General features: G+C 34.4%; 1 protein-coding gene across 2 annotated transcripts; it reads right to left on the reverse strand.

The window, feature by feature from the left end:
• Positions 1-672: 672 nt before the first annotated feature.
• On the reverse strand, positions 673-12,336 carry LOC145601277 (protein MICRORCHIDIA 2-like). Of its 2 annotated transcripts, none has more exons than XM_081657264.1 (19): positions 11,958-12,336; positions 11,811-11,885; positions 11,377-11,411; positions 10,568-10,646; positions 10,349-10,438; positions 9,072-9,147; positions 8,285-8,363; positions 8,040-8,168; positions 7,789-7,887; positions 7,550-7,657; positions 7,287-7,436; positions 6,203-6,295; positions 5,331-5,382; positions 5,114-5,225; positions 4,615-4,840; positions 2,780-2,856; positions 1,809-1,851; positions 1,544-1,727; positions 673-1,394 (listed from the first exon to the last, which is right to left on the reverse strand). In XM_081657264.1, the coding sequence occupies exons 1-18, from the start codon at positions 12,187-12,189 to the stop codon at positions 1,611-1,613; spliced, it is 1,872 nt and encodes a 623-aa protein (XP_081513390.1). In that variant the 5' UTR covers positions 12,190-12,336; the 3' UTR covers positions 673-1,394; positions 1,544-1,610. The 2 variants fall into 2 exon arrangements, with proteins under 2 accessions (XP_081513390.1, XP_081513388.1); XM_081657262.1 differs by having other exon boundaries at positions 677-1,394; positions 1,475-1,727.
• Between the last annotated feature and the right edge of the window lie 238 nt (positions 12,337-12,574).

Here is a 12,574-nt window from a genome sequence, read left to right on the forward strand (position 1 = left end):
CGAACGAATATTACCTCCGTTATATATTGTTTACAATGATTAGACATTTTTCCTCTCTACTTTATGTCATATGTAACGGAGGTAGTATGTACGAAGTACTTACTAATTTGCAAGAATTACGTTAAACAATAATTCTAACCCAAAGTAATATTTCTTCGGTATTGGAAAGCAATCCATTGGGGTCAAAGATATATGGAGTACTCTGTTGTTAAATATTGCTTTATTCCCGTTTAAAAAAATATACTAGCATATATATTGCTTCATTCATGTCATATTACTTGCACATTACTTTAGACACATTTATCAGTTTGAACAACAATACTCCTTACTTTATACTCCGTACCTTCAATAAAAATCAAAAGTAGCTTAGCAAAATACTATCAAAGTTAAAATATGTCAACTAATTAAAACAAAGAAAATATATTCTGTAATTCATATCATCAACAAAGTTGAATCAGTTTCAAATCTTTCAACCAACAATCCACCATAATTATACGAGTACTATACTTCCATAGTTACCAACTCAACGCGTCAACGCCTATTTGATTCGTCTATAATTTGTAGTTTTGTATAGTTTATTATAAACCCCAAAAAATCATATAAGTGTAAAAGGTAAGATTTCTCTTTTGAGTTACAGAAATTATGTCATATTACTACTATTATTAGTGCTTCCAAAGCAGTATAATTCTGTGTCCAAAAAAAAAAAAAAAAAAAAAAGTATAAGTCAAACAAAACAAGAAACAGTGGTAAGTGATATTAGATCTCAAACTTTGCTGAAGTATAAATCCTGAAGCTAAGGGCTTGCTTGGCATTATTTTTGGTTTTCAGTTTTCAGTTTTTTTGAAAACCAAAAACAGGAAACAAGAAAAAGGTGTTTCCACTTTTCTATAGTCAGTTTTCAAAATTATCATGATTTTAATAAGTCTATATATTTTTTGATTCATTATATGATATATAATACACTTTTAAAAAACCAAAAAACAGAAAACCACAACGATACCAAACGAACCCTTAATTGCTTCATTAGACCTTCAATATCAATTTAATGCCCCTTTTTACAACTACATTAAATGAACTAAACACTTACAAAGGCATATATTACCTCCGTTAAATGTTATGTGCAACTTTGAGGTATTATTTGTGAGACATAAAATATTCCAAAGTTGCACATAACATTTAACGGAGGTAGTACATAGTTCAGATTTCAGAACTTGTATTTCCCACATCCCACAGTAGTCATATTTACAAGAGATGGCGCTTGACATTTTTCCACAATACCCACAACCTTCCACAGAAATCTTGGATGCCACAAAGCAAAGTGAGATTCACATTAGGGTTGTTCCAAAGGAATAACTTCAATTTCCAGGTACAGCTTGCTAAGATTACATCCATGCCTGCATGGATTGAATTAAGCTTAATACATAATAAGTTACCAGTTTGATTTACAAAATGACACCTAATGTTGAAATGCTACCTCTAGATCATAACAATGGAAACACGCAGAGCATCCCATAGATTTCAACAGATATCATGTAGTGCTTACAGTGTCTTGCTTTAGTTCACCTTCTCCAGCTACCATCATATCAGCTAGACGACTCTGAATTTCCCAATCAAACGTGCCCTGCCTGCTGCATCAGACTATGCTGTTTCTTCCGACTTTCCAGGTATGCTGCAAGTTGTGCACATTTTTTCCTTGTTTCTTCCAACTCCTTCTCTAGTTTGTTGACCTATATAACCAGTGATACAAAATGCATGTTACAATATCCAAAATTAACAACATAGTGGACAAGGTAACATTATTAACATACCGTCTGTTTTAGCTCATGCTCTTTCTGCCCATGTTCTTCACACCTGCACAGAATAACAAACTTCTTTATTTTTGATAACTGTGTGCCTTTCCTACCATACCATCCATAGAACATTCTACATCATCAAATATAGGATTATGCAATTGGGGAAGCGTAGTTTAAAGTAAGTGAAGGGCCTGCCTTTAACCGAAGTCCCACTTTGGCAAGGTCTGGAGGCTAATGGACTTATAATCAGACAACATATTATGAATGACATCAGACTTTTCCTCCTATTCTCTTTCAGTTAAAGTACTATAGCCTCATTAAACAATAATCTGGCATTACAGCGGTCAGCCGGTCACACTGAATCAAAACCAAAGTCACTTTAGTCCAGTTCTAACCACAAGTAAGCTGGAAAAAAAAAACAAAAAGTACTTTTACGACTATTTGGCTTGATGTTAAAATTAGCAAGTCCATATTTGATTTTTCTATTTTAAAAAAAATAACAAACTCTTTTTTGTCTTGTAACTTTTTAGCTTTCCAATACAAAAAATTCTACACTACTTTTTCTTTTTGCTAGACAATCAAACATTTGATAGTAAAGAGAGAAGACAAAATATGACTTCAACCATCACAGCTAATCTTACAACTGACAATTGAGTTCGTATTTATAACTGACAAAATTATACGACTTCAATCATCACATAAACATTATATTTATTTCATATCAAACAATTATCTGAACAGTTATTTACTTTTCAGCAAACCCCAATAAGTGAAGCTTTCTTTTAAATGATTCATTTGCACACCAAAACACACAATTAAGATTAAATTGCCTAGCATTCCAATTGCAAAAAAGATACACTTCTATTCTGAGCAGAAATGGTGATAAATGATTGCGTTATGCAGCAGATTATCATTATGAAACTCTTCATGATATCTGAAGAAAGTAGGTAAAACAAACAATAGAGAGGCCAAATGAAGTAACCTACCTTGCAAATAACTGAATATTCTCTTCACAAATTTGTTCAATAGATAAAGAGGCGATAGAATCATCCACTGCTTCATCCTACAAAAATTATAACCTCTTTAGATGACAGAAAGAAACAATTACGATTTAATAGCAGAAATCTAGATTAGACAACATAAGTATATCCATACACACCATCTGCTCTGAAAATTCAGTGCATAATCAGCATTAATTAGGTTCTGAGCAGTCAATCAGACATGATTTGATTACTCTTACAATAAGTTTTGACTTCAAATAGTTTTAGAGAATGAAATTGATCAAAATGCAAACCCGTTTACCAGGTGCATTTAGAAATTGACTCAGATATAGGCAATAGTTATCAAAAACAGCAGCTGAACTTACCTCTTATACCCCCTGCGAAGAAAAATCATGCAATTCCACACATAAAGGATGTAATGCATCATCAGGACTTAAGTAAATATAACCTATATATATATATACTTGGAGAGCAGATAAAACTATATCCAGCCCAAGCAGTTTCTAAGAATCAAATCTAAGAACAAAACCACAGTAGGTACTATCCTTCCAGTATCAAAACCTAACCCCTTCTAAATTTTGTTTACATTTTCTAAATATTGTAAATTTGTAATTTGTCATGAAGAGATCAAGCATCCAGATACATTTAAGGCTTCCCAGTGCATGTCAGCAATCAGATATGTCTATTCATGCAATCCAAGCATAGCTAACTATTACAAATTCAAAAAAATAAATAAATACTATCTCCGTTACTGAAAGTTCTTTACACTACTCTTTTTAGTTCGTTATTGAAGCACTTTAAACTTTTGCTTTATTCTATACATGGCAAACCTCATTTACTACCTTATATTTCTTACCCCCACAATAATTACACATTTTGACTCACTCCTCTCCCAGATCTTTCAGCGAGAAAAGCCCTTCCTGCTAACTACCAGCTCACTTGACAAGTTTTGCTTTATTACATCTCTCTCCCAATGATCATACATCCAGCCTCACCCAACTTGGACAAAGTCACCACAAACATCTCTGAGGTTCATGCCATATTGCTAATTTACTACATGGAAAAGGTAAAATTACAGCATCTTAGAGATGCCACTCACTCCCACCAGCAAAATCCAAAACTGGGAAATCTTCTCTAGTTAAAAAGCAACAACAGTTAGATGGCCCTTGGATGATGATTCTTCCCTAAGCTAACAACCACACTCATGAAGTATCTAGATTAAGCCTCAAAAACTCCCAACACCCATCAACAAAAACTTGATCACACGAGGACATCATGGTAAAGGTAACATAACTAATTATATCTTTTGCTGACAGCACAGTGAATTCTAAGACTAAAGTCTGTACTTTGAAGCGCTTCCAGAAAAGAGGGAAATGGGAATAGATCATTAGGGGTCTCTAGGAGGCAGCCTTTGAGCTATACACATTGCATACTTGTTGCATATGACTAAGTTTCGAATCTTGCTGTTTGAAGCTGTAAGAAGGATATGGTTGAAACTGCTACTATTGTAATTTCAAATTAATGAAATCTTTGGTCCATACACAAACATACACAACACAAGATTTAGAAAGAAAGCCAAATTGGGAAAGAACAAGAAAGAAGCACAAACTGAACCAAGCCTAAGCTCAACATTCCCAAGCTCACTGAGCCCAAGATCCCTGAAATAATGAAATCACACATATATAGAAATTGCAAATACTAAGGCCAAGCCTTTTTATTCCAAGGTGCATTTCAGACTATCAAGATTAATCTTCAGTTTGCTCATCCACACCCAAAGACAAGAACAAATATAAGTAAAGTCAAGACTCAAGAGTACTTACAGCAGAGAGCTCAACAACGGACTGCTCAGTAGATGGATTTTCGTGGTAACTTCTTCTAGATCCAGGAGAAGGACCAACAAAGGGTCGATTTGAAGTGAATCCTTCTTGAGATCCAGTTCCAGTTGCTGGAAGTTTATTTGCTTGGTCATCAGAATGAGATAATTTTTTTATCTTAGCAGGAGGCTGATCACGCCGCTGGAATCCAACAAAATGACAATGGCCTTTCCTGTGTCATGCATGAGATTAAATCAAGTGTCATCCCTTTTTCTTTTTTTTTTTTTTTTTTTGAAACCAAATTAAGTGTCATACTCATCACTACCGCATTAGAAAAAATGAAATTGACAAACGTATGATCCTCTTTATCTGGAAGACTTTAAATCCACACAAATGATAAGAATATTAATAAATATTCAGGCACAGGTAGGCAGTATACAAAGTGTATATGTCCAACATATACAGATATCTAAATAAGCAGACAAATTGTCTGAGTGGAACAAACCAGTAATCATAAACCATTTGCTTCATCCTTGTCTCCAGCCGAATAAACAGTGATGATCTCTCGAAATCCTGCTTGTCGTGTGCTGGTTCTATAAAATTTGCTTCAAGGACACCTAAAATATAAGCACTGAAATAAGAAATTTGTACCTAAACAAAGAGAGGAATCATAGGCAAATTACATGTCTTAAAAAAAAAAAAAAGAATAAAAGTCAACATACCAACAACACCATTCCCCACAGAACTACCATCACGCGAAACCTTCCAGAAAGGCTGCAACCAAAAGTAATTTAAGTAAGCAAGTTGCAATGAATTTGTATGAATATGTAGATGGTAGAAAAGACAACCAACTTGTATTTGAATACAAAAAGGGAATTCTTATTTTTCTGGAAAGTACAAAAAATAAAAGCATATTTGTGAATCATATACTGTATATACATCTACAATAAGTTGTTACATAAGAAGAGTTCAGGGACCTAAAAAGAATATAGCAGCTCCATTTTTTTAATGTCAAAAAGTGAATTAAGGTGAACAAACGCATGGAAATCATATGTAGATACCAAAATAAATGGATGGAATTTACTGAGATCTTCAAAAGGATTACATAGCTCGCTTAAAAATAATTACAGAGTTAGTAAAATATAAATACAGCAGGAAAGAGTGAATATCAAGAACGTACAGAGCTAAGAGCTTTACGTGAATCCAATTACTGTGAGCTACTTCCACCATACCCAAATATTCAAATAAGCTTTGTTTAAGGTTATACACAAATACTAAGGAATCCTTAGTTATTGCATTGGCGCTGAGTTTAACGAGTTTTAAACACATGTAAATATGAAATTAAGTACCCTATATGGCTATATCCTTGATTCGATATGTTTTTGGAAGGTTACCGAGTGAGCAAATAACTTAAGATAAAAGGCATATTTTACTGAATGACAAAACAAGATATTAAAGCAAGCAAATCAACAATTCAGCAGACATAATTAAGTCACTATAAGCTGAAACCACTATGTGCAACAAGGACTGTAAAAAAGCATATATCATAACTTCATAAGCATCTAAAAGACGAAGTAAGAACAATCTGGCATACCCTTATGAGGCGATTTTTATGGTACACATTGAACCCAGAGACATTAAGATCTGGAGCTTCTTTTATAAATCCAATGGTGGTTTTAACTAAAACCTAGTAGACAAGAAAACAGCACAATAATTAGTACAGGAAAATATATATATATATAATTAAAATATAGAAGAAAACACACTCATCAATCCTCATTTAAGCAAGAATCTCATGTTTAACAACACAATTTCATTTTTTATGAACAGTGTTAAATATGCCGACAAACAAATGCAGAATAATTGAAGTGGATGCAGCCAAAATGCTAATATGGAGATTGGCCTTTAAATGTGGGAGTAATAATCGATAATATAATTATGTAATTAAATAAAAAGAGGGAAGCGGTTGAAGGAGCATCAGTCATTTACTAGGCCAACAAGCAAAAAGATTATCTGTATTACGTAATTGTTCTTAAAATAAAATAAAAAAATACTTTCCATCAAAGATATTCTTTATTCTGCCAAATTAATTTTTTTACAAACACCTTCTATCATCTTACCTCTCCCCCCCCCCCCCAAAAAAACAAAAAATTATAATAATAAAAAATAAAAATCTAATACCTCTCCAGTCACTCTTTGTATCCATCTTTTTCTTACACCTACCCACCTTATAACTCCATTTCTCTTATCTACCTTTTTCTTACACCCAAGTGACCCAACTACCTCATTTAATTTTTCTATGATTTGTGAATCTAAGAGTAGAGCAAAAAATTAGAGGTCGCAATTTTTGTCAAAAGCTTACATACAATGGGTCTACCCACGAATATTTCTTAAACTACGAGTATATTGTTGTTGTTGTTGTTGTTGTTGTTGGCCCACTAGGACTCAAAAGCTTACATACAATGGATATACCCACAAATATTATTGTTATTGTTATTGGCCGACTAAGACTACATACATTAGCAAAAACAAAATAATGTAACAATTGTAAGTAAATGAACACATCAATGCATATTTCCACCATGCCTCCACTCCTACATTATATTACCTAGACTATTGAGCATGCATAAGAACATGAAATTTCTGCAATTTTAAAATATAAAATTTTTTTTTTTCACCTCAGTAGACGTTGCAGCAAGCTGTGGCTTGTAGGTCACCACTTGTTTATATTGGAGCTCATCTGCAATATTGAATTGCTCTACAGGTTTACCCCTCAGCACAATCTTGAAGTTCTTGAACTTCCTTAGGTACAAAACAGAAGAATAGGCCTGGAAGATATTGTCGTGTTTTGCGTTACATTAGACCAGCATGCACTTGGATACCAAATAGAAAACAAAAATGAATAAGAGTAAACAGCAAGTGCAAGTGAAAAGAGAGGCACCCGCAACGAATAGCGGAGGCGATATGAGATGTGTGATTGCAATTCAAGTGTTCGTTTGTTTACTTTCATCCCACTCACTCGACTAGCTTCATCCCTTAGCTTTATGTCCTATACAACAATGAACAGGTTAAAGCCGTATAGTATTAAAAAATAAATCAAAAGATTCATTAGATCCGCAAAAAAAAACACATACAAATTGTTACTCTAAATCTTAATTAAATTAAGTCCCTGAAACTTACCTCATAATCATCGTCAAAACTCAGTTCATATATACCTTCATCATTCAGCCAAAGATTGTATACTATAACTTTTGTTCCATGAGGTCCAATATCCTCAAACTGCAAAGCACAAATTGAGTATTGGAAAATTTTAAGCTAATAATATCCAGCAACAAAGAGTATATCTCTGACACTCAGAAAGTTTCAGTTCAGTAAAAAAAAAATTATTAAGCAAGAAATACGATACATCAGCATTCAATAGTCAAACTAACCTGCATCATAAGTTCCTCCTTTGTAGCAAAGGGAGACCATTCAAGGATGGTTTTCAAGTTTGTTGTCCAATCATCATGTGAGCTGTAAATTATTGGCTCTGCCCAATGGTTAGAAATGTCAAAATCGACCTGCAGATGATAGTCATGATACAAGGTAAATTACATATTTCCAGGATAAGAAACCAGAAAAGAAAACCATAACGCCGATGGAATATATCTAATAGTTTCAGAAATCAAAGAAGTACCATAGGGACAATGACATCATCTTGTCCAGTCAACCGTAAGAAAGTGTAAGACAGTAGACCAACACTTTGTGTAGCACGCCTGAAAGTACCAATAAAAAGAATTGGAATTGACTCGGAAAGCAGCAACAGACTTTTACACTCCAAGAAAAGGAAACCAATAATCTTCTGTAAACAAGCTAAAGAATATGCTACAGCTAGGTATTCAACATAAACTTATCATCAACACAATGCACAATTAGGCTAGCAGGACATGTTTTAGTTCATCAACAATCCTTCAAAATAAATGTGCTGACGTCTTGAGTAACAAGAAGATATAGACATATTTGGTCTGCATTTACAGTTAAAGGGAGAAATGAAGAGAGTGATATGCAGAGCAATTAGGCTTTTGAAAGTTTGAAGACCTACTGTTTTCTCTAGGCTTGCGTACATGATGAGAAAAACACTACTTTGAATTTTTGAAAGCCCAATTAAATTTATAAACGGATTATTGTTGTTTTAATGAACTATTGAAGTCTGCTTATCCTTGATTAGATATCCATATATTACGATTTAGGCTTGAAAAGGTCATTTTCTTCTCTCCCCTCTTTGTTCACCCAATCTCTTCAAACCTAGTGTCCCATAAATTCAACCTCTCTGTAAAATTTCTCCCACAGAGCAAGAGGGGAAGAAGTAAGGATATAAAAAATATATATATAGAAATGAGGGGAAAACAAGAAAATTAGGGGGCAAAAGCAGGACATAAAATTTATTACACCAAAAGCTACAAACGAACAGAAGGGAAAATTACCCTGAACGTGTTGAACGACTTAAAACAATTACATCAGCACCCAGACGCATCGTACTTGTCTTGAATCCATTTCCATCTGAAAACAACCCATGGATCATTTAACAACAAGCAGAAGTACAAGACCTTGGAAAAATAAGGAAGTGCAATCAATGCACAGGGGACAAAAGCAAGGGTGTGGAGTTGTAATTAACTTGCAGGCAATGCTGCAAGCGCATTATTAATAAAGTTTTCACAAAATATGTACATCCAAACTAAAAACAAAATCCATGAAATTTTTTATAGGTATCGGCTGAACTAAGTGCGGGAAAAGGAAAATATACCACTGCGTAAAGTAAAACTGCCAACCAAAAAAATTAACAAGTTATAAAATTAAAAAAAAAAAAAAAAAAAAAGAAAAGGTGCATGAAGCTTCATATGTTTGGTGCAACTGCCTGGAAGTAGGAAGTACGCAGCCAACAGCCTTAACCCAAAGGGGGAAATTATAAATTGGCCAAGGTATACCATGGCACCCCACTCCCAAAGCCTAAGTAAAAAAACCATTGTCATAATCATTCTTATTCTTCTGTCTATCTGGCTCATTGGTTGAGCTTGAAATACTAGATTTATGTGCGGAACGCCCAATGAGGTATGCTAGTTCAACTATTTAAGTTACTGTTCACTATCTATTACTCTGGTAAGAGAATTTACTTCCTGTTGCTTTCAAACCACATCAGAAAGCTATCTTATTTTCCACAAAGAGGCAGATTGCTATCGTTAAAGAGAACACCTGATCACCAATAATGACAGCTATTTTTTATATACAAAGGCGAGAATAATTACACACTAGGAATTCTTCGAGTTCAAGAGATATAAAAGTTAACTTTCAAGCTCTAACCAAGTAACAAGATTTAATAATCACTTCTACATGTAGAGAATAGAAATGAAAACTCTCCGGTGTGTTTGGATAGAGAAAGGGGAAGGAAAGGAAGGGGGGGAAGGGAAGGGGAGGGAAGAATGAAGAGTTTTCCTTCCAAATCTCTACATTGTTGGAAAGATCAATTTCTTTAATTTAACCTCTCCATTTCTCTCCCCCTCCATTTCTCTTCTTCCATCATTTGCTATCCAAATGAAATATAATTCATCCCTCCATTTTCCTTCCCTTCCTTTCCCTCCATTTCCTTCAATCCAAACAAAGTATTTATATCCTATAAGGGGAAAAACTATGCCGACTTTCGAGCAAATGTTCATGAACTTAAAGCCTAAATAAAATTTATATATACATACATCTAAAAACTTACATTGCCCAATTGTAGTATTTGATTTCTTTGACGAGTAACCCAAGCTCATACATTTTCTTATTCCCTCTGGATCCATTCCACCACCATCATCTGTACACACCTCAGACATCTTAGCATATACAGTGGTATTTATGGCAATATCTTTTATTAGTCTGAACAGTGAACATGTGAAATTCCCGTATTCCAATAGAATAAGAAAGTTTAATAACAATGTAGTACCTTGGAAAAGTAACGCAGGAGAATTGTCCTTCACATTTAGAACTTTATCAACTTTCACATATGTAGCACCATTTTGTATCTACAACCACAAGCAAGAAAAATAAACAAATAAGCAAATAAACTGAAGCCATTGAACTAGAAAATAAAAGGCAAACCTCACAACTTATCGAGAAATGCATTGAAGATTTTTGAATATATATATATACAGTCAAGAGTTACCAAACTATGGACTAGAAAATGTCCTTAAGTTACTAAATACATGTAGGCAAGTCCTTTACCTTTCCAACAAGTGTCTAGTGACTCTAGTCAAATTATAAATAGTATAAGAGTACCGGGGTCTGAGCAACAAAGACAGTGACATGCCCAGGTGACAGTTTCTGCTACCATACTGTCAAATGAGACGTGTATTATCTATATATTTTGTTGGTTAATTAACTCAATTAGTTAAACCAATGTAATATTGACATGCCTAGGTAACAGCTTTCAATACCCTCTTACTTTTTAAGTATATCATATATGTTGCTACATTGTAAAATTTGGGTGCAGGCACCGCCATGTTATCCAAATGATAACTCTTCGTTCACGGGACCAAATATAAGAGCCTGATTAAGTGTGTGAATCAATTTGTTCTATCAGATGTCACAGAAGCATACTTGAATAGACAATTAGAGCATAGAGTATCACACATCCAAAAGCCAACCATGACAACAAACCAATAAAAATCTATAATTCTCTGAAATCAGACCCGTCGCTGTGTAAACCGAGATGATGCTACAAAAGGAACAAGACAGAAAATTGTGAGTATTCACCTCGTCAACAGCATTGTCCAGGAGCTCGGCAATAGCTGTAAGATACATACAATTTTATGTGAGTCAAAGTACTAAACTATCAAGTACTAAACTATCTATAAAATTGGAAGTCGAATGTAAAGATGATCCATAAGTAGCTACACAAATTACAAACTACAAAGTACAAATGAAGAGTGAGGCTGGCCCTGGAGGCTACACATAAGCAGCCCAAAACAGATAGCAATCAGAAATTGGCCTGAATTATCCATTTCCTATATCCCGAGTCTTGGGAATGCTATGCACTAATTCAAGTTTTGGGAATGCTAATATAACATCATTAATAGATATCCTAATCATGTATTATCGGAATCATGGCAGTTAAAAACACTGAGCAAACAAGTATATATATGTTACTCTATCAACAAGCACTTTATCAAAATCAGAAACAAACTCACCACCAAATGCCCATTTATGAGAAGTAGCATTGGAGTGAAGAAACTTGGGATGAACACGTGCATGCTCCAATTCACCTGCAAAACCACAAACAGCAAAATAAATATACAAGTACTGATTATAATTTTTTAAATAAAAAAAATGGTTACCCTGAGCAGGAACAAATGAAGAGGGGCCAATTTCATAGGCACCGGCTTTCCAGAAACTTCGACAATCAAGTTTCTGGTTGGCAAACTCGGGATCTGCTGAGTTAACCTTCGTAGAAGATTCCAGAACCTTCGAATTTGGTTTATTACTTGGTGGTTGAGGTGGGACGCTCTCTTCGTCGTCGCTAGGTATTTCAACCACAATGGGCTCGTCGTTTGCAGGTAAAGGTGGCATCACGATGCAATTTTGGAATGCAATTCACAATTAGGGTTTTTGTTTCAGATTTCTAAGGCTTCAATTTCAAGCGGGAATATACAAGCGCCAGACCTGTGTTTCATCAATTCATTAGCGCTCTGTGCCAAACTGCCAACTCGTTTTAGGCTTTTGCTAACCGGCCAACTTATTAACACAAACTCTCACTTTTAATGTTGGGCATTTGTTAGAACGACTATTTTATCAAATGCCACTAAGTATTTACAAAATTTACCAAATGTCATTGGGTTTTTCAAAATTCACCAAATGCCACTGGCGTGCCATTAATGAGCTCTGGCCATTATCTATCCAATACTGCAATTTTTAATTCACCAAATGTCATTGACAACTTTTGATTTATCATGAA

This window comes from Chenopodium album, chromosome 21, assembly GCF_948465745.1.
Source record: "Chenopodium album chromosome 21, dcCheAlbu1.1, whole genome shotgun sequence".
Classification (NCBI taxonomy): Eukaryota; Viridiplantae; Streptophyta; class Magnoliopsida; order Caryophyllales; family Amaranthaceae; genus Chenopodium; species Chenopodium album.

What these genes read in the sequence shown, in the direction of transcription:
- LOC145601277 (XM_081657264.1), bottom strand. Translation starts at nt 12,189, where the DNA reads ATGCCACCTTTACCTGCAAACGACGAGCCCATTGTGGTTGAAATACCT. An exon ending in TTCATTTGTTCCTGCTCAGG is followed by an intron (nt 11,886 to 11,957) that starts GTAACCATTTTT and finishes GTGGTTTTGCAG; the next exon opens with GTGAATTGGAGCATGCACGT. An exon ending in CAAATGGTTTATGATTACTG is followed by an intron (nt 4,841 to 5,113) that starts GTTTGTTCCACT and finishes TGCATGACACAG; the next exon opens with GAAAGGCCATTGTCATTTTG.